At 38.2% G+C, this 21762-nt stretch overlaps 1 protein-coding gene across 1 annotated transcript in view; it reads right to left on the reverse strand.

Annotated features, from left to right (window-relative positions):
- GUCY2C (guanylate cyclase 2C) overlaps window positions 1-21762 on the reverse strand; it is a 69503-nt gene that overhangs the window by 26158 nt on the left and 21583 nt on the right. The window contains 7 exon segments of the mRNA XM_030321802.1: window positions 1327-1431; window positions 1898-1969; window positions 2533-2595; window positions 5430-5517; window positions 8564-8663; window positions 15490-15601; window positions 18023-18105. Of these exon segments, the coding sequence (XP_030177662.1) occupies window positions 1327-1431; window positions 1898-1969; window positions 2533-2595; window positions 5430-5517; window positions 8564-8663; window positions 15490-15601; window positions 18023-18105 (623 nt within the window).

A 21762-nucleotide genomic window follows, 5' to 3' on the forward strand; every position in this document is an offset into this window, starting at 1 on the left:
TATTCTTTTAATTGAAGGCTATTGAAAAAAAATCTAAGTGATTAATTTAAAATTTTTATTATTTTAAAATTTTATTGTATTATGAATATTTAGATTTTTGAAGTTGCTACTGCACCCAAACTTGGTAGTTTGGCTTTATTATAGGGAGGATATGGAGGTGATTAAGAAATACTGGGTCTGAAAGTAGCCCAAAGGCAGAGTGACCACACATCCTTCTTGATTGGATCCAATTGCTTTCTAGATCTGCTATTCTGACCTAATTGTTACAGTACCCCTTTCTTTCTCAAAGTATCGTGATAAATTATATGCTCATTTCAAGGCATTTCAAGGACCATAAGCTCTCATAACATATGCCCAGACAGTGCACAAGGTGAAGTGCAAATATTTCAATGCTCTTTGAAGCAGTTGCCCTGGACTCCTTTCTGCTCCTGCCCATTTCCCATATCTAGTCCTGTTTCTGCTTGAAACCTCACTTTGTTTCTTGTACTTAATGGTTCTGTGTATGCCTGCCCTTCTGGATGACCCAGTGATTTGATATTCCTAGCGTGATGCTTGGTTCTCCCTAAGAACTCATCCCTATCTTACTTTCTCTTCCTGCTGGACTTGCTCAGCCAGAATGCCTGGCCACATCTGGCAACACCTGGGCCAGTCTCAGTCTCTCCCAAGGGAGAGAAGGGCAGGAATTTAGAATGTAGCAGAACCAGGACTAGGGACAAGTCTCTAATGCTTATTTGGTGCTATCATGACTATCCATTTTTCTTTTAATGTTTATTTATTTTGAGAAAGAGAGGGAGAGTGTGTGTGAGGGGCAGAAGGGCAGAGCAAAGGAGAGAGAGGGAGAGTGAGGGAGAGAGAGACAGAGAGAGAGAGAGAGAGAGAGAGAGAGAATCCTAAGAAGACTCCATGCTGTCAGCGCAGAGCCTGACATGGGGCTCGAGCTCACGAACTGTGAGATCATGACCTGAGCCGAAATCAAGAGTTGGACGCTCAACTGACTGAGCCACCAGGTGCCCCTCCATTTTTCTCTTAACACAAAAAGAAGTGTGCAAGTAAAATAAAGTGAATTTAGAAGTTATCACTCACTTTTCCACATCTGTTCTCTGTTTTTTCAAGTCTACGCTCTTGACTATTTTTGTGTTTTTTTTTTTTTTTTTGTAAAATTGTAGTTAAGTTTGGTTGACAAAATCTAAGTGATCTAGTTAGTAAGCATATGGACGTAATAATTCTCTGATGTTGTTTCATGGGTAAACATTTAAAATTTCTATGAAATCTTTTTTTCCCATACGGTGACCAGTTAGGAAATTGGAAATGATCGTGGCTCCTTACCCGGAGGGATCCTCTCTCGCAGTATTCGATCACCCCAAAGATCATGGTATCAAGCTTCACGGTGCCGTAGAACTTGGTTAGGTTGTAATAGTCCATCTGAAGCAACTAAGATAACATGTTTACTTACAAAGCAAGTCAGGCAGGACGGAGCACCACAGTACAATTAATATGCTAATAAAACATGTCATGTTTTAGGTCTTTGGGAAGATGTATTGTTCTTGATACATTTGAATGCCAGTACATTTCTTACTGACGCTACATCGTACTCAACAGTTTTGCTTTTTTCAGCGAGGAGACTGGAATATGAACCTTTGACTATGCTCAAATCCTATCAGGGCCATTTTCCAGGACATGCTAATAGATTTCTAATATGTTTTACACCATCAAACACCATTCTTCCACTTCTGCTGGTAGAATTTTCAACCAAGAGGAGTATAGTCACCCATTTCTTGGTCTGAGGGCTTATTTGTCACCATCCCCAATAACATCTTGCGCCACTGGAGACTTTGGTGCTTGGGCAAGATGGAGTGAGCTATTTCTCACTTAAGGATTTCAAGTTGGAGACACATACCTTGTTCAATTCTATCTTCTGTTTCTCAGTGAAATTGCCATCATTGTGCTTCAGATCCTTTAGAATCACTCGCTACAAAAATCAATTGAATTAAGGAGATAATGTTGTAGCATGACCACCGATATGCATATTATAATAATTTGCTGGGTCTATCTTCCCAGCATACTGTAAGCTCTTGGGAGCAGTGACTATTTTATTGATATTTAAGGTGCCCAGTGCCTGCCTAGGCTCAGGTTTGAATGTTTCTTTAAGAATAACTAAATGAAAAGGGAGGGAGGGAGAAAGGGAGGAAAGAAGATACAGAAGTCCCACACGGGACTGTTGTATTCCCACTGCAATGCACCAAAGTAGAACACTAGGGTAGTTTGGACTGCTCTGAACTCTTCTATTTTTTTCTTTTCCTTCTTACACTCTACCACCTCTTAAAAATTCTATCTGTCTTTCAATTTTCCCACCATTGTGAGTTTGGTACCTTTGAAGCAGAGCCCTGCCCATCCCTGTGATAAGCTCCAAGAAGAGCCCCTCGGGCCAGCCCCCACCATTGCACTGCTACCATCAGGAGCCAGGGGAATGCTGGGCAGCAGGCCTGGAACATAGCCTATTGAGAGTTCAGAGAAGCAGAGGAGACTAGTCACCTTCTTGTCGTATTTGCACTGTCGGAGTCTCTGAATTGTGTCTCGTCTCTTGTCATCATCGATCTGGCACAAGAAAAGGCTAATTATTATAGAAACTTCGTACCTTGTCCCATGTACTGCCAAAGGCAGAGTGACTCTACCAGGTGGGCCCTATCTATTGGTTCACAGCATGCTGGGCAGGCTCCCTGTCACTACTCACATTCACTCTCCAACAGGGTCTTCTTTCCAGGGATCTGCCTCTCAAGCTTAACTCTGGGTCCTCCACCCTTTACCTCCCTGCTTGTGGCCTACTGCAGCCAGGGATTTTCTTTGCTTCCTTCTCTTCTGGCCCATTCTGGGAATCTTGGCCTGTAGCTATAGACAGGTGCTCTTAGGGAAGTGTGTTGTGCACTTGAGTTGCAAACTCGTGCCTCAGGCCCAGTTAGCAATGCAAGTGAGGACACTGGGCCGGGGGTCTAACGAGGGCAGCTCTGGGTTCAGCCTAGAGTTGCCAGATCATCTGATTTGTCAAAAGAAGCTGGTAATGTGGATTCTCCTGTCCCATTCCAAAATTTTTATATTTGGCAATTAATTTGAAAAGATGTTAAATATTAAATGAAACACACACACACACACACACACACACACCCCTACAGGCTAGATATGGCTCTTGATCTGCCAGACTTCTGGTCCAAGGGCAGAAAAAAGATTGAAAACTATTGCCTCTTTCAGTTTGGTTTGCATAAAAACGTGTGATGTATTATAATATTGGTTACAACCTATCTCATAGGACCTTTTGAAATGTGAGTGAAATAAAGTACATCAAATTCCAAGCATGATGCCTGGCACAATGCAGATTAATAAATGTCAGTTGTCTTCTCTTCCTCTTCTCATTTTACAAATGAGCTACATAAGGGTTAAATGGCACTAAGTGTCACATATGGGCAGACAGCAGTATGTGAGCTTGCTGTCTTGTGTCATATTCTTTTTACTGAGCCCTTGATTAGGTCACTTAAACTATTTGAACCTTAGTAACTTTTCTGGGAAATCCTAACTGACAGAGATACTGCAATAAAGTTTGTGAAATTGTTTTACAAGCTTAAGTGTTTCATCCTCAAATGAATTATCATCATCTTCATCTTTTTTTTTTTCATCTGTTACTCATCCCTTTGACTTTCCTGATTTCTCTTTTGTCTGGCTACTTTGGTTTTCTCTTCCTTTCTGTTTTAGTACAGGAATGTGCTCTTTCTCATCCCGTCCCTTGGTCTTGTTTCCTTATCTCTGTCTTCAGCGCATATACAGGATTTGAACCACTGCCTGTATGGTGGTGTGGCATTTTCCCCTCTTGCTGACTTTGGCTGACCACCTGGGGCTTTCTCCCTGCTCCACATGACTCACTGGAAGACCTCTCCTTACAGCCAGTTCCTGGCTGCCTGCTCCCCAGCCTTCCTGAAATTCAGAGTGACTCTGACTCCGCATGCCCTGAATCACCTCTATTCTGTCCCAAAGACTTATTGTCCCAAAGACATACTCCTTAGCCAGATGAGTGGGCTAATCTGATTGAATTAACACATAAAAAATTCTGTAATGTCTGATGGGATGGATGGGTTATATTTCTAGGATACTTACACCTCAAGAAGACAGAGACACAATATTTTAGGCTTCGTCAAAAAGAACAAACACGAAGCGTGAGGTTTGAGACAGTGGGGGAGGCTTGTGAGGAGTGGAGGCATGGCTGGATGTGTGCAGAGGTGGGCCACGTGGCAGCCTGTGCTGGTGTCATAAGAAGCAGAGGAGTACTCGCTCCTTCTAGAGGTCTCCTCTCCCCTCCGGGGGTCCTGCCAATTAGTCATTTAGGTCCAAAAATTCTCTCTTGGGAAGCCCAACAGTCTTATGATTGTCTGTACCTTTCTGTGAATTACTGCAAGGTGGATTTTATCCTGACACTTGCCTGTGACAGAGTGGTCTTTGCGAATAGAAGTTTTATGTGTGAGCTTCTGAATGCAACAGGAAGGATGTTCAGAGAAGGAGCATTACTGGAGGCAAGGGAGACCTAGTCCTCGTATAGTGTGAGGGGGTCCTAGCTCTCAGAGACAACATGCAGGAGCTGGGTGGAGTGACAAGAGCTGGTAGGGTGGCTCCAAGGACAAACCTGACCCGGCCCAAGGCTGAGGGACCCCACTCATCTCTTCACGTGGAGGTTCTGGGTCTCCCTCTTCTCTTAGTATGCTTTGGTATAAAAACTCTGATAAAAATACGGTCAAAGATAGGTTTTAGGATCTCAGCCTTCACAGTGAGATAGACTAGGTTCAAACTGTGGCCATGTTCCTGAAGTTAACCTGTTAACCTCACAGGACTCGGGCGAAGATGAAACGGGTCAATGCATCTGGCACAGGAGAAGGGCTCAGCGTCAGCTCTTATTGGCAGTCATCCTGCTCATTAGCTGTGTGTGTTCCTGCACCTGTTTCCTAACCCCACATCGTTCAGTTCCCTCATCAGCAAAGTTATGATAAAGTTTAACTCTTGAGTTTCTTGTCAGAAACACTGCGGATGAGATAATATGGATCCAGCATTGACAGCACTCAAGGGGAGGCATTATTACTGGCTGCTGTGATATTTCCTGGCTGAGGGAGAAGGCAGGCAAATATCAGCAGAGACCTCATTCTTCAGCAATGAGCAAGATAAGCCATACATCCTTAGGATGGGCAGAGTAGTAGCCAAGGTTAAGTGGAACTCAAATTCTCTATCCTGACGTCTATGTTAGGGCAATGGAGGATCAATGAAACATGGGAAGCTGAGAATTAGAAAATGTCTAAGTTCTAGACTCTCCAACAAATGATCCCTGCTTGGCCCATTTCTTAGCACACTACCAGTCTTGTCAAATATCTGGCAAGTTGCACTAGCTCTAGCTTTCCTACCTTCAGGCTAACATGGTTGGTCTCATTGGTCTCCAGAGGAAAGATATTTTCAGGAGGAATGTGGGACCATTTTTTCTGACGAAGTATTCTTTTTATATTTTCTGTGAAAAGAATAGAACCAGTCAATAGGTTTTTATTAACATTCATGCCATTTAGCTTCTGAACACTAAGAGAAATTTAGAATACTGATATTCTCAGGTAGATATGCAGTGAGACAGGTTAGCCCATGGTGTGACTCCATATTTTAGAGTGGTGAATTCTGGCTATAGTGGAGCTATAAGGATTGTATGATGGTTCTCCGGCAATCCCCCCATTGCCCCTTCCCCATCTTCCTTCCATCTTCCATTCCTCTCCCCTTCCCTCCCCTCCCCTCCCCTTTCCTCAGGTCCTTCACTAAGGCAGCTCTTCACTAATGAAGAATCTGAACTGATGATATGGAAACAGTAAGGAAAAACAAAAAAAAAATTAAGCTTGAAAAGCAAAAATGGTAATTTTTAAGCCACCAGAGAATATACCAGATTCCTAAACAAGCCAGTTCCTCTTATGCATTTGTGCCTTTAAAAAATAAATGTATAAAGAAAATAGAAAAGCATAGAGAAAATGTAACACGCATTTCAACATTCAAAGTATCACCTTTTAAAGTGTTTCTCCCAGACAGTATAGATAAAGCAGAATTCTTGGGTTATAGGAAACACAACTTTTTGTGGATATTGACAAATTATTTCCCAAAGTGGTTACACCAGCTGACCCACCCATCATTAGAATTCCTGTTTCCTCCATATTCTTAACATTTGGTATTATTAAACTGGTTTTTTTTTTTTTTTACCATTATGATGTATGTGAAATGGTATTTAATTGTTGCTTTGTGCTTCATTTTTTCAAAATATAAGCTTTTCTTTTTAGAAAAAAGGTGTTTATTTAATTTGAGAGAGAGAGAGCACATGCACACATGTAATCAGGGGAGGCACAGAGAGACAGGGAGAGAGAGAATCCCAAGCAGGCTCTGTGCTGTCAGCATAGAGCCTGATGTGGGGCTCAAACTCACAAACCATGAGATCATGATGTGAGCTGAAATCAAGAGTCGGATGCTTAACTGACTGAGCCACCCAGGAATCCCCATTTTTTTTACTACTAGAGAGATTCAATGTCTTTTCAAACACTAGTTTATTGCTTATTTTAACTTTATTGTATAGAAAGTTTAGTTTTCATTATGGCCACATTCATTTTTTTCTTCTGTAACTTACCTTAGCTGAGAAATATTTTCCTAGTTGAGATCACAAAGTCATTTTCTATTAATTTCTTCTAAGTTTTGAAGTTTGAGTTTCACATTTAGGTCTTTATTCCATTTATAATCCATATGGAATGAACTTTATATTTGTGTATAGTTTCAGGTAGGATTTTAATTTCATTTTTTGGGGGATTTTAATTTCATTTTTTCCATGTTGCAAGCCTACTGTGCCAATATCATTTCCCAATTGACTTGTAATATCATCTATCGTATTCCAAGTTCCAATGCTTGCTGTGTCTGATTCTAGAATCTGAATTTTTTCCATTGAGCTATTTGTCCTTGAGTTTGTCTTTGCTTGTGGTCATTTGACAAACTTCTACTCACCTTCTTAACCTCATCCGTGTGCCCTTATTAATGTCCCCTAAGCAGAAATGATTATTTTCTTCCTATGCTTTTCTGAGTATTCCTCTATTAAGTACATATAAAATAGTATATTACTGACCAATGATTATGATCCTAAGACCTGGAGGCAAAGTAGTCTTATAGCCTTGAAGGCTCTCATCTCTGCATTCCCAAAGACTCTTGGGACCCAAGAGAGCCAACTGTCATCCATATTGAATCAGAGGATGCCATAAATCATTCACTACTTTTCTTGTATAGGCAGCTGTAATGGAGAACTATGTGAATAACATCTGTCTACCAGATCTCATTTGGATGCATCACTGCTCTGGCCATTGGGAAACCCTATCTCTGCCTCCTGTGTTTAAAGAAAATGGAAAATGCCTGTTTCTGCATGTTATTGTCTCTTACCTTGTGATTTACCCCTATCTTAAGCTGACAATCATTTGGACTTGGTTTCTGAAGGACAACTGCCACATTGTGACCTTGCTATTGACTGGATTTATTATCCTCAAATTGTGGTTTCTGGTTACCTTCAACTAAATGACCGCAATACACTGTATATGTGTATATATATCTCAAATTTGGGGTAATGCAGTTACAGGAGTCAAATTCTGCCTTCAAACTGAACAGAGAAATCTACTTCCTTTCCTGGAGAAAACTTTAACTGATATGGAACAGTTTGGATGCTCTCATGAGAAAGTATAGTGACACACAGATCAACACGTGTGATACACAGAGAAAAATTGTTATCTGGTTCAGTTGGGAAATGGGGGTGATTCTGACAATATAATATGATGGAAAGTTTTGTGTGTTAACATACACAGATTAAGAGGTAGTGTGATATTCACTCACTCATTTATATGTTCAACAAATATTTCTGAGTATACATTATGCCTCTGTCACTGTGCGGGGCAATCCATATGTCCAAATTGAGTAGAAAAACCAGGGAACTGATGGTCAGAAGGCCTGGCTGCTAGTCTTGGCCCTACACACTACCTGGTGGTATGATTAAAGACGAGCCATTAGGTTTTCTGGGTCCCTTTCCCCATGCAAAAACAGGAGGAGGTAGATGATTTCAAAGGACTCTTCCAGACTGAACATATAGAGACTTTGAAATTTCCCACAAAATGCCAATAAACAGCAGAATAGCTGTCTCTACCTATAGAGTGCCCATTATATGGTTGTCACTATACACACCTTATTTCAAGTTCTCACAACAGGTCAGATGAGGATACCGAAGCTAAGTAACACATCATAATGCACTCAAAATCACACAACTAGTAAGTCACAGAACTGAGCTAGATAGGAGTTCAAGTCCCTCTGACACCAAGCTGTAAGTGGTCTATTCAGTACCATTCTACCCGTGATGTGGTCTTTGATGCAGAATGCCTTCATGATCTTCGATCTGTCTAGAAACCTTCTTGTGAATGTATATTACCATTGATGACATCAGACTTCTCCCTCTCCCGCTCCCTCCCTCTCTGGATGATGAGCACAGTGAAACAAAGAGGGTGACAGGTACCTCAGCACCAGAAGAGCGATGAGGAGGAGCAGAACCACAGCTCCTGTGAGGGTGAAGACCGCAATCAACAGGGCTTGAGGGCCTGTGGTAGAAAAGACAGTGAAAAAATGCATTAGTAAGGATCTTTGAAGAGCGAATAAAACATTTCAAAGACTCTAGTTGTATAATCTGATTTGAGGAAAGGGAAAGGGGAAACTTTTAAAAAAATATTGATCTTTATTAATGTCTTCATTGGTAGTTCAGGTCCTGTATCTGTGGTCTCTGAAGAAAATTATCTGGAATGTGCCAGGGGAAGTGGTTTAATTCCAGCTATCCTTATAATCTGCTCACTGTACTTCTTATGGGAATCACCAAATGTTACAAGAACATAAAATAGTTTTCAGTGCAGAGATAATTTTGGTAGGAAGCCCACCTAATATCCTTGGAACTCATATACCTAAGGAGGACTCATAGAGAAAGAGACGACTATTTTTTAAGAACAAGCACAAATCAGAAGAAAAGTCAGTCACTGTAGAATACCAAGTGACAGTTTGCTGGTCCTTCCCAAGCACTACCAGGTCATTGAGGGAAGTCACTGAAGAATGTAAGTGACTTTATTTATTAGAACACTAGTTGTAGGTGGAGCTGTAAGGATGGAGGGATTTAAGAGACTCACAGAAGGGTAAGTGAAACCCAGGAAAATGTGGATCTAACCCAAGGAAGCATTGAAGCAGAATCCGAATCTACAAAGGAACAAGGCTTTATTGAGAAGGACAGCAGCAATAGTAAAACTGTGCAAGAAAGTCACGGTTCATATATGCCACAATGGATTCAGTTCAAGAAGGGGAAATGGAATGGATTCTAACCAATAGACAGAGTGCTATTTAGCTTTATATAAATAATGATGAAAATGTTTACTAATTTTCAACTTTTAGAATCAAATTGTAGGTAAATGGCAGAGGGCTCCATAGAGGTACAAAACAGATATTATCAACTATGACAAATTAAAGAGAAATACAGGAGACCCTGGGAGATAGGAAGGAGGTAGAAGGAAGGATAGGGGCACTAAAATCTTTGTCTTAAAAAGTTGGGAAGCAAGAAGTTTTTTATATAGTTGATAGAATAATACTAGAAACTTATGTGTATTAATTAAAACTACAAAGGCATCCAATAAATGAATTGACCAAAAATATATAGCTATATTGAGAAAAGGTTAGAAAAAAGTAGGGCTGGTGAAGATGAACTAAATCTTTCATCAGTACAAGAAATAAACAGATAACCTCAAATATTGTAAATCAAGAAAGATATGCATATTACTTAGAAATATGCAACAAACTAAAGCCAGAAGTGATTGAGAGACCAAAGTTGACAGAGACGGGACCAGGCACACTCACTTTCCACTATGAATATTTCTACTATTGGGTTTAAAAATCACATGCATGAATTTTTCGTCACTAAAATTTTCTCCATGCTTTTTATAAGGGGTGGTGTTGAAGAATTTATGCTTTGCTGCTAATGTAGGATGTTGCTTCTGCTTGTTATCTTGTTTTCTGCTAAGGGAAAACCTACAACAGTGAAAATTTGAGCGTTGGATTTCTGTTCTCATCAGGGAAGAAACTAATTAGTACTCTGGATTTGGAGTTGCAGTATGGGCACGTTTGTGTGAATTCTGTTTATTACTGTAATCATCACTTCCCTCACCTAGCCACCACTGCCATTGCCATCATTCTCCAATTCCACACAAAAAACGAAGTCAATACAAGAAATACAATTCTACTCATCAATGATTCTACTCATCAGTCTACTAAGATTACACATCCCCCTAGACTAGAACATGAATTGGAGGGACTAGGGGGAGCTTCCGCTGGGTCATTGCCCATCTCAATTCCTATATGCCCCCTACAGTATGAACATCTCACTGCACCATATTTAAATATACTATATACTATTTAACTATAGCAGTTGTTAATTCAACATACTTTTCAGTTTTGCTTAAGTTAGTCAAGTCACAGTATTACATTAGTTCAAAGGTCAAGCTTCTGCTGTGGTTATCACATTCTATTTAATTCCATTTACAGTGAAGGTAGAATGATTTTATAAGCCCACAGTCATATGATAGTTAGAATCTTAGAGTTAGTTAACAGATGTCCTGATTTGAAGGAGGAAGAAACTAACACTTGGAGAAGTAAATTGACTGAAATTAACACAGGGTGGATTAGTGCTGAGTAGAAATGAATTTATAGTTATCTCATATTGTTCCTCTTCCTTCCTTCTTCCTTCCTTCCTCCTTCCTTCCCTCCCTCCCTCCTCTCCTTCCTTCCTCCCTCCATCTCTTCTAAGGCACTAAGTTGGGCAAGCAGATATGAATAAAGAATAGACCCTACACTCACACAGTATATGGTTTAAAAGATGTGTAAACCAGTAAGTGTGATATAAATTCTATGCTAGAAGTCTGGTGGGATTTGGGAAAGATCAATGGGAAGCTAAGAAAAGCTTAGAAAAGATGCAATTCAAATTAAATGTTGAAGATGAGTGGCTGTTTACCAGTTGTATGGAGGAGTGATACATTTTAATCAGAGCGAGTAGCATCACTGAAGACACAGGGGCACAGGTTGCAAGACCACCTCCCACCATTTTTTTAAGGAAATAGGAGGAGGTTGAGGGAGTAGGGAAGGGATTTCAGGCAAGATGAAAGAAAGATAAGTCTGGAGAAGTAAGAAGATAAATGGACATTTTGTGCTGTAATAAGTCATTTAGACTTTATTCTATGGGTAAGGTAGAGCTGCCAATTGAGTGTTAGCAATAATGCAACAATATGACTGGATCCATGCTTTCATTCTGGTGGCACTGTTGGTTAGACTAGAGGTGGGAAGGAAGCAGGACTGAAGCATGGAGTCAGGTGGATGTTATTGTAACCCAGGAGGCAGATGATGATGGTTTAGAACATTTCCTGGCATTAAGTAAATCTTTGTAGAATGAATGAAAGCATAGTGATAGTGTTATCTCAGTTGAAACATTCTGACACTTAGTTGGCAGTTGTGTACCCAGAAAAGACCAGATGAAATCTTGTTTACTATTTGAAAGACTGAATTACTTTATTTATAAGTTTGAAGTTAAATGTAGTAACAGTTGAGTAATGAAAAGTTCTGGCTAACTGAATTTTCTGGCTAAATGAAGATGAAGTGAAGTTGCCCAGGATGATACAATGTCCCTGTAATATGAATATTTAATGTGATGTCTCTTAGGTAAATAATGAGAGTTCTCCCAAAAATTACTTGTTGAGAAGTTGAGCATTTTATAAAGCACAGATCCTTCTATTGAATAACCCAAATACCCCAAAACTCTTAAGGAAGTATATTAAAAATACAAGCTGACATTGTTACCACAGGCTATAATTAAGGGAAAAGAAAAAAGTAGTTGTAATTCAAAAAGTTACAAAGGAAAGAAGTAAAGAGTTGCAGAAATCCATGAGAAAAGAGATACATTTTAAAAGTTAAGTGTGGTTAAACCTAGGAAGCTTGCAGATGGTTCTACAGATAATTTTAAAAAGCTTGCTCATGAAAAGAAATCAACTTTAAAAAGCAATGATAGTATTGTTTTTCTTTTAATTTTTTTTTTCAACGTTATTTATTTTTGGGACAGAGAGAGACAGAGCATGAACAGGGGAGGGGCAGAGAGAGAGGGAGACACAGAATCGGAAACAGGCTCCAGGCTCCGAGCCATCAGCCCAGAGCCTGACGCGGGGCTCGAACTCATTGACCCCGAGATGATGACCTGGCTGAAGTCAGATTAACCGACTGCACCACCCAGGCGCCCCTGTTTTTCTTTTTCAAGATTGCTTTGGGTATGGGGGTCTTTTCTGCTTCCACACAAATTTTAACATTGTTTGGCCTACCTCTGTAAAAAAAGCTGTTGGTATTTTGACAGCGACTGCATTAAATGTATAGACTGCTTTGGGTAGTAAAGACATTTTAACAGTATTTGTTCTTCTAATCCATGAGCATGAAGTGTCTTTCCATTTCTTTGTGTCATCTTGAATTTTTTCATCAGTATTTTAGAATTTTCAGAGTACAGATCTTTCACCTCTTTGGTTAAGTTTATTCCTAGGTATCTTATCTTATTATTTTGGGTAGGATTAAAGACCTAAATGTGAGACCTGAAACCACAAGAATCCTAGAAGAGAACTCAACCAGTAACTTCTTTGACATCAGTCATAGCAACTTCTTTCTAGATATATCTCCTGAGGCAAGGGAAACAAAAGCAAAAATAATCTATTGGGACTATATGAAAATAAAAAGCTTCTGCACAGTGAAGAAAACAATCGACAAAACTAAAACGCAACCCTACAGAATGGGGGGTTAGTATCCAAAATATAAAGAACTTAGAGGGGTGCCTGGGTGGCGCAGTCGGTTAAGCGTCCGACTTCAGCCAGGTCACGATCTCGCGGTCCGTCTCGCGGTCCGTGAGTTCGAGCCCCGCGTCAGGCTCTGGGCTGATGGCTCAGAGCCTGGAGCCTGTTTCCGATTCTGTGTCTCCCTCTCTCTCTGCCCCCCCCGTTCATGCTCTGTCTCTCTCTGTCCCAAAAATAAACGAAAGAAAAATTAAAAAAAAAAAAAAGAACTTATAAAACACCCAAAAAAACAATTAATCCAATTAAAACTGGCCAGAAGACACAAACAGATATTTCTCCAAAGAAGACATCCAGACGGCCAACAGACACATGAAAAGATGCTCATCGTTACTTATCATCAGGGAAATGCAAATCAAAACTATAATAAGATATCACTTCACACCTGTCAGAATGATTCAAGTCAAGAACACAAGAAGCAACAAATGTTGGTGAGGATGTGGAGAAAAAGGAACACTGATGCACTGTTGGTGGGAATGCAAACAGTATGAAAACAGTATGGAGGTTCCTCAAAAAGTTAAAAATAGAACTACTTTATGATCCAGCAATCACTTTACTGGGTGTTTACCCCCCAAAATATAAGAATACTAATTCAAAGGGATACATGCAGCCCTATGTTTATTGCAGCATTATTTATAAGAGCCAAGATATGAAAGCAGCCCAAGTGTCCATCGATTGATGAATGGATAAAGAAGTGGTATTTTACAAAGGAATATTTAGCCATCAAAAAGAATGAAATCTTGCCATTTCAATAACATGAATGAGGCTGGAGAGTATCATGCTAAATGAAATAAGTTAGAGAAAGACAAATGTCATATGCTTTCACCCATATGTGGAATTTAAGAAACAAAATGAAAAAGCAAGGGGAAAAAAGAGAGAGAGAGAGAAAGAAAGAAAAGAAAGAAAGAAAGAAAGAAAGAAAGAAAGAAGAGACTCTTACTTATAGAGAACAATCTGATGGTTACCAGAGGGGAGAGACTGGGGGAGGGTGAAATAGGTGATGGGGATTAAGGACAGCACTTGTCATGATGAGCACAGGGTGATGTTGGAAGTGTGGAATTACTATACTGCACACCTGAAACTAATATAACACCGTATTAACTGGAATCAAAATAAAAACTTTCAAAAAGAGCAACGATAGCAGTAAATCTGAAGTCAGTTCGGGGTTGTTTATTGTTTAGAAGAATGGGATCCCCACTTCCCACATCCTTCTTTGCTTTAGTCAACTGCATATGGCTACTGAATAAAAACACAGGGATCATTTTTAACCATATATGACTCATTGAACACAAGAGGACTAAAAATATAGCAAGAACTTTAACACAAGCAAGTACATCAAAACACAACTTTTCTCTTTAAGTCCTATTGACCTCAGTTTCTGGTTATTAGAACAGGGGGGAGACAAATATTTATAGTTTATTTTTTAGTATTTAAAAATGGTAAATTAATACAAAGTCATGGAAAAAATTGGAAAATTAAGAAAAACATAAAATGGCCAAAAAAAAAAAATTCTCCTAGGATCCTATTATTCAGAAGCTATCACTATTAACATTTTAGCATATTTCTTTACAGTCTATTTCTAACATAGTTTTACAAAGAATAGAATCTTATTTAAAAAAAATTTGTTCACTTTCCTGTTAATTTACCTTGTGAGTTTTCCCATGTCATTTAAAATTCTTTGTAAATTTTAATTGGTTTATGATGTACCATTTATGAATGTATCACTGTTTTCTAAATTTTATTAAGTTGTTTCCACTTTTTTTTTTTTTTTTGCATCTTGGGCATAAGTATTTGTCCAATTTAAACTTTTTTTTCCCTAAAAATAGATTAGTAATGTGAAATTACTTACTATTTATTGTAGTAATCCTTGGCTAAGCCAGACTGTCCTGAGACTTTGTTGCCCAGGAGATACTTAGCTGGCCCTATACAGTGATGGCCAATGTTATATGGTCCACATCGGAAAGTGCATGGTGAAGTTATAGTCATTTACGGGTGCTTAGAGGATAGCCGTATCCATGACATATGATCTCATCTTACTGCAAGGGGTAATCATCATTATAACCCAAGTAATATCCTGTGAGGAAATGGGGGGAGACTTTGAAGCCATGCTCACTGATGACTGATGGCTGCTGGCATCATGTGTTTCTTGCTGAAATAGTATACTTTGAGTTTATTGCAGTAAAACGGAGTAAGTGGCATTAAGAATATATGTCTTTGTGTTCCATTTGCCAATTGTTGCAACTAATTTTCTATAGGTTAATTTTTGTCAGTGATTAGGTAGGACATATTAAAGAGAGGTATAGCTAAATTAGAATAGGGATAGCTTCAGCATTTAATTAGAACTGTAATATCATTCATTGGGAAGGGGAGTCCACATTTTACAAACCTAGTAAATCTAATTCAGACAACAAACAAAATAAACGAAAAAATAAAAACAGGCTAATTGTATAAACCATAGAATGTGCTTACCTTACCAGAAAAGCCATTTCAGGGAAAGAAAATTCACCAAAGGATATCTTACCCTCGCCTGGGATATCATTAGGAAGTTTGTGGTTCTTCCAGATGAATGTGGGGGTTTCTTCCTTTGGAGTAGTCCTATTTACATGGGTGTCATAGGTCAATAGAACGTTGTACTGTGCCAGGGCATGAAAAAGAAGAAGGATGAACAGAAAAAGACATTTTAGAAGGACTTCTGATGAGACTGTCCTACCCATTGACATTTGAATTTCATAGTAACACTTCTCAATGAAACAAGGTAATGTTTTGCAGCCAGGAGCTAGCTAGGTAGCATCCACTTATTGGTTCACAGCATGAAAGTAGCTTTAAGCTCCATGTGGGTCAATTTTTGTTTCTTTATGATCATACATTGTATGAGTAACTCCTACCCAATATAGAATCTTGGCGTCTTTAGAGAACTAGTTCAAGCCTCTCATTTTACGAATGTTAAAAGAGAGACCAAAAGAAATTAATGGTTAACTCTAAGTCACATGACAAGTGAAGCACCAATGTTTTCCACAATATTAGGTTGCTTTGAAAACATATATGGAGAAAATGCACCACAGGTAAAATCCATTATCTATTTTGATATAGGTCAAGGGGCTCTGAATAATGCTACTTTAAATTCTATCAATTACATACTTTTCAAATATCTTCTATCCTTTTGCTCTAATATGCTGTCTTGTACATGATACTAATTAGGCTTCTAAACGAAAAGGTTTCTTTTTCAAGCAATCCACCAATGGGATATATTAATATATCCTTACAATATTGCTGCATATATGGAGTCGGTTTTGTAAAAGACGTCTGAAAAATGACCATCTTTCTAAATTCAACACCATTCCCTCAAAAATTTCTGGACAAAAGTTTACATCTTTAGAAATATACTTTTAATTTTTTTAATGTTATTTATTTTTGACAGAGAGAGAGAGACAGAGCATGAGCAGTAGAAATATACTTTTAACTTGAAAGTATGATCTATAATTGCATATATTGAGGACAGTAAATATCCTAACATTCGGGTACAGTACATTGACTTTCTATTGAGGCTTTCTCTGGATACAGAATAGCTTATCTATATCCCTGTGTTTTGAGAATTAATCCCTGGTTGCCTGTATATACATAATACAGCACAACTGCTGGCACTAGATTATTGGAAAACTCAACTAGATTTACCTTTATTGAAAAATTCAGCTAGATTTTCCTTCAGAGAGAGTAAGTGTACAGAACATTTTTATATTGAAGAGCAGTTATGAGGATGATGTAGGATCGTCATGTATTTACTTCTCTCCAAAGGAATCATTAGGTGCAAATAATTTAGAGGGGAGTATAGTTATCTTTGTAGTTACTATAATAACTGGAGCATTGGTGACACTTTTCTAAAGGTACTCCCATGAAATGTACGTGAAATATAGCATATTAAAGGTTTATATAGTAACTGTAAACTATGGAGTAGTTTTCTGAAATGCCGCCCTCAAATTTCTGGTTTAACTTTCTCAATCTGGACATCTTTTCTCTAGCTTTCCATATTTCCCATTACAGATATCTTTTACAAGGGGGGGGGGGTCAACGTATATGCCAAATGTATGACTTAAAGATGTCATAATGATCACATTGTAAAATTACATGAAAAAATGAAAACTCTTTGTCTTAGATTCCTAGTTATGTGAGGACACAATGTCTTAAAGAAAAATACTTTCTACTGACCATTTGGTTGGCTAGAACAGTGGCTTTCATAGTTTGCGATGGGCACAATTTTGGGTGACATACAGATAGGTGTTTTGATTTTAAATTAAATGCTGATCAGCCATTAATTATATTCCAGATAAGAAGCTAAGCAAGCACTGGAAACATGGAAAAGTAAGACCCATTCCCTTTCTTTAAAGAACCTTCATGGGGGTGCCTGGGTGGCTCAGTTGGTTAAGCTTCTGACTCTTCATTTGGCTCAGGTCATGATCTCATGGTTTGTGAGACTGAGCCCTATGCTGTGCTGACAGGGTGGAGCCTGTTTGAGATTCTTTCTATGAATCTCTCTGCTCTCTCTCTGCTCTGCTCTGCTCTCTCTCAAAACAAATAAACTTTAAAAAATAAAGAACCTATATGTAGGTGAGGAGAAAAGATACATATAATGTGAATAAAAACATGACATTATAGGATGGCTTGTGCCAGAAATATTGCACAATTAATGATTTTTATGAGTTCAGATGGAGAGAACAGGGAATGTTTCATTGAAATTTTTAGCTGTGGAAATGAATAAACAATTCTTAGGACAGAGTGTCATCCTATAATTGGTATCCCATCAACAGTCTGGTATTTATATCAATATATTCTGGCTAAGTATCTTATATAGAGTCAATAGAGTATGGATATTCTAAATAAGGTCTAGGGCCAAAATGCTTAAAGAATACAGTCTCAAGTAGGGCATAATTGTGAATTTGAAAAAAACTTGCAGATTTTTAAACACAACTTCTCTAATTCCTTTTCTATCACTTGCCTTGTAGTTATCCTTCCTCACCTAGTCACTTCACCCCAAATTCCTGATAAGAAGTCAGACATACTTTGTGGTATCCACGGAGGTACAGAAGCATCATAGTGTTGTCAATATCCCCACAGTTGTCCAAAGTCACAGGACCCGCATGCCCTAGGGTAAAATCAGAAAAAGTTAAGAGGTTATTTTTGACTTTTTGACAGAAGGTATGAAATAGGTTCAAATTGCCCTATTTTACTGAAAGATTGTCTTAATGAGCTAATCAGAAGGAATCTCCATTGGCTCCTAGCCCTGAGATCTCTGATGGATATTTATTTTATGTTTATTGATTTGAGAGAGAGAGAGGCAGGGGGGGGGTGGAGAGAGAGAGAGAGAAAGCATGAGCAGAGGAGGGGCAGAGAGAGAGAATCCCAGGCAGGCTCCATGCTGTCAGCACAGAGCCCAATGTGGTGCATGAACTCAAAAACCATGAGATCATGACCTGAGCTGAAATCAAGAGTTGGATGCTTAACCGACTGAGCCACCCAGGCACCCCTCTCTGATGGATATTTTGAGAGAGATGCTAATTAGTATTTAGTTAGAAGGGAATTTTTTTCATTGCATTTAGGATGAAATAAAATATAATCAGCCAATAAATCCTTCTAATTATTAGTGAAAAGTCTTTGCTAAGAATATTTACTAAAGTAGTGAAAATTTTCTATACCATGTGATTTCCTGGATTATCACATTATTAACTTCACATGTCCAGTTTTCAACAAAAATATCACAAGGCATAGTAGGAAACTGAAAAGTGTGGCCCAAATCAAAAGAAAAAATAAATAAGCCAGCAGAAACTATCTCTGAAAAAGACCTGATGGTGGATTTAATAGACAAATGCTTTAAAACACCTGTCTTGGGGCGCCTGGGTGGCGCAGTCAGTTAAGCGTCCGACTTCAGCCAGGTCACGATCTCGCGGTCCGTGAGTTCGAGCCCCGCGTCAGGCTCTGGGCTGATGGCTCAGAGCCTGGAGCCTGTTTTCGATTCTGTGTCTCCCTCTCTCTGCCCCTCCCCCGTTCATGCTCTGTCTCTCTCTGTCCCAAAAATAAATAAACGTTGAAAAAAAAAATTTAAATAAAAAAAAACACCTGTCTTAAAGATGTTCAAAGAATTTAAGGAAGAGATACATAAAGCCAGGAGAATAATGTATCAACAAAACAGAAATAGCAATAAAGAGAAGGAAAACCTAAAAAGGAAACCAAAAGCGAATCCCAAAACTGAAAAGTACAATCACTGAAATGAAAAATTCACTAAGGAAATTCAAATGCAGATCTGAGCAGGTAGAAGAAAAAATCAGTGAACTTGAAGATAGGACAATGAAAATTATTAAGTCTACAGAACAGAAAAAAAAATTGAAATGAACAGAGCCTAAGGGACCTGTGCAACACCATCAAACAGACCACCATATGCATTGTGGAAGTGCCAGAAGAAGAAGAAGAGAGAGGAAGGGGTAGAGAGAATATCTGAAGAAATAATAGCCAAAAACTTCCCAAATTTGATGCAATACATGAATATAAATATCCAAGAAGCTCAATAAACTCCAATAGGATGAATTCAAAGAGATCCACACTGAGACACATTCTAATCAAACTGACAAAAGCCAAAGACAGAGAATTTTGAAAGCAGCCAGAGAGAAGTGATTTATCACATCCAAGAGATACTCAATAAGGTTTTTAGCAGACTTCTCATTAGATGCTTTGAAGGCCAGAAGGTAGTGGGCTGATCAAAATGCCAAAAGAAAACCTTTCATCCAAGAATCCTTTATCCAATGAATCTGTCTGTCAAAAGTGAGGGGGAAAGTAAGACATCCCGAGATAAACAAAAGAGTTTGTAACCACTAGAACTTGATCTGCAAGAAATGCTAAAGGGAGTTCCATAGGTTGAAATGAAAGGACACTGTACAATAACTCAAAGCCATATGAAGAAATAAAGATCTCAATAAACACAAATGCATGGGCAATTATAACATGTAGCATTATAACAATGGTGTGTAATTCCATTTTTTATTTTCTACATGATTTAAGGGATGAATGTGTTTTTAAAAATTAGTCCCAAAACTAGCATTATTATAACTGGTTTGTAACGCTACATTTTGGTTTTGACATAATTTAGGACACTAATGCTTAAAATATCCACAGTTTACATTTTTGGACACACATGTATAAAGATGTAATTTTGCAACATCAATGTCTGAAAAAGATGGGGATGGAAGTATTAAAGCTATAGAGTTTTTTTCAAACTTTATGTATTTATTTTGAGAGAGAGAGAGAGCACTCAAGCTGGAGAGGGGCAGAGGGAGAGGGAGAGAGAGAATACCAAGCAGGCTCTGTGCTGTCAGCACAGAGCCCGATGTGGGGCTCGACCCTACAAACTGTCAGATCATGACCCAAGCTGAAATCAAGAGTTAGATGCTTAACTGACTGAGCCACCCAGGTACTCCTAAAACTGTAGAGTTTTTTTAAATGTGATTGAAGTTAAACTGGTATAAAGTCAAATTAGAATGTAATAATCTTAGAGTGTTAACCATAATACCTATGGCAACCACAAAGGAAATAGTTAAAGAATATAAATAAAAAAATAAGACAGGAATTCAAACATTTCACTACAGAATAAATCAACTAAACACAGAAGAAGAAAATAATGCAGAAATGAGAAACAAACAAAAAAAAAAAAACAATGAGAAAAAAAAAACAAATCTCTTCTTCTCAGTAATTACTTTAAATAAAATAGATTTTATTTTGATTGGAGAATCAAAGATAGAGATTTGAAGACTGTATTTTTAAAAAAATGATTCTATATGATATCTATAAGAGATTCATTTTTAGATCCAAAAACATAAATAGGTTGAAAGAGAAACAATGGAAAAGGATATTCTATGCAAATAGTAACTGAAAGAGAGTGGCAGTGGATATACTAATATCAGACAAAATAGACTTTAAATTAAAAAAGTTTATAAGAGAAAAAGGATAGTGTATATTAATAAAGGTTTCAATACAGCAAGAAGATATAATAATTATAAACATCTATGCACTTAATAACAGACTACCAAAATACATGAAGCAAAAATTGGCAGAATTGAACAAAGAAATGGACAGTTCTACAATAATAGTTGAAAATTTCAATACTCCACTTTTTTTTAAATTTGTTTATTTTGAGAGAGAGGGAGGGAGGGGCAGAGATAGAGGGAGAAAGAGAATCCCAAGCAGGCTCTGCACTGTCATCACAGAGCCCAGTGCAGGGCTTGGACACACAAACTGTGAGATCATGACCTGGAGTGAAATCAGAAGTCAGACGCTTAACTGACTGAGCCACCCAGGTGCCCCTCAATATTCCACTTTCAATGCTGGATAGAATAACAAGACAAAAGAAGTTAGGAAATAGAAGACTTGAACAAATACATCAACTAGATCCAACAGACAAACACAGAACAATATAATACACATTGTCTACCCGACAATAGAATACACATTATTCTTAAATGCACATAGGGCATTTTCCAGGATAGACCATATGTTAGGCCACGATTAAGTCTGAATAGATTTAAAGCGACAGTTTTACAAAATATCTTCTCTGACCATAAAGTCGGAATTCAATAATAGAAGGAAAGCTGGAAAATTCACCAATTTGTGGACACAAAAAAATCACTCTTAAACAATTAATGGATCAAAGAAGAAATCACAAAGGAAAAATTTGAAAACCTAAAGACAAATACAAATGAAAACATAAAATACCAAAGCTATGGGACACAGCAAGAGCAGTGTTAACGGGGGGGGG

Source organism: Lynx canadensis, chromosome B4, assembly GCF_007474595.2.
Source record: "Lynx canadensis isolate LIC74 chromosome B4, mLynCan4.pri.v2, whole genome shotgun sequence".
Taxonomy (NCBI): domain Eukaryota; kingdom Metazoa; phylum Chordata; class Mammalia; order Carnivora; family Felidae; genus Lynx; species Lynx canadensis.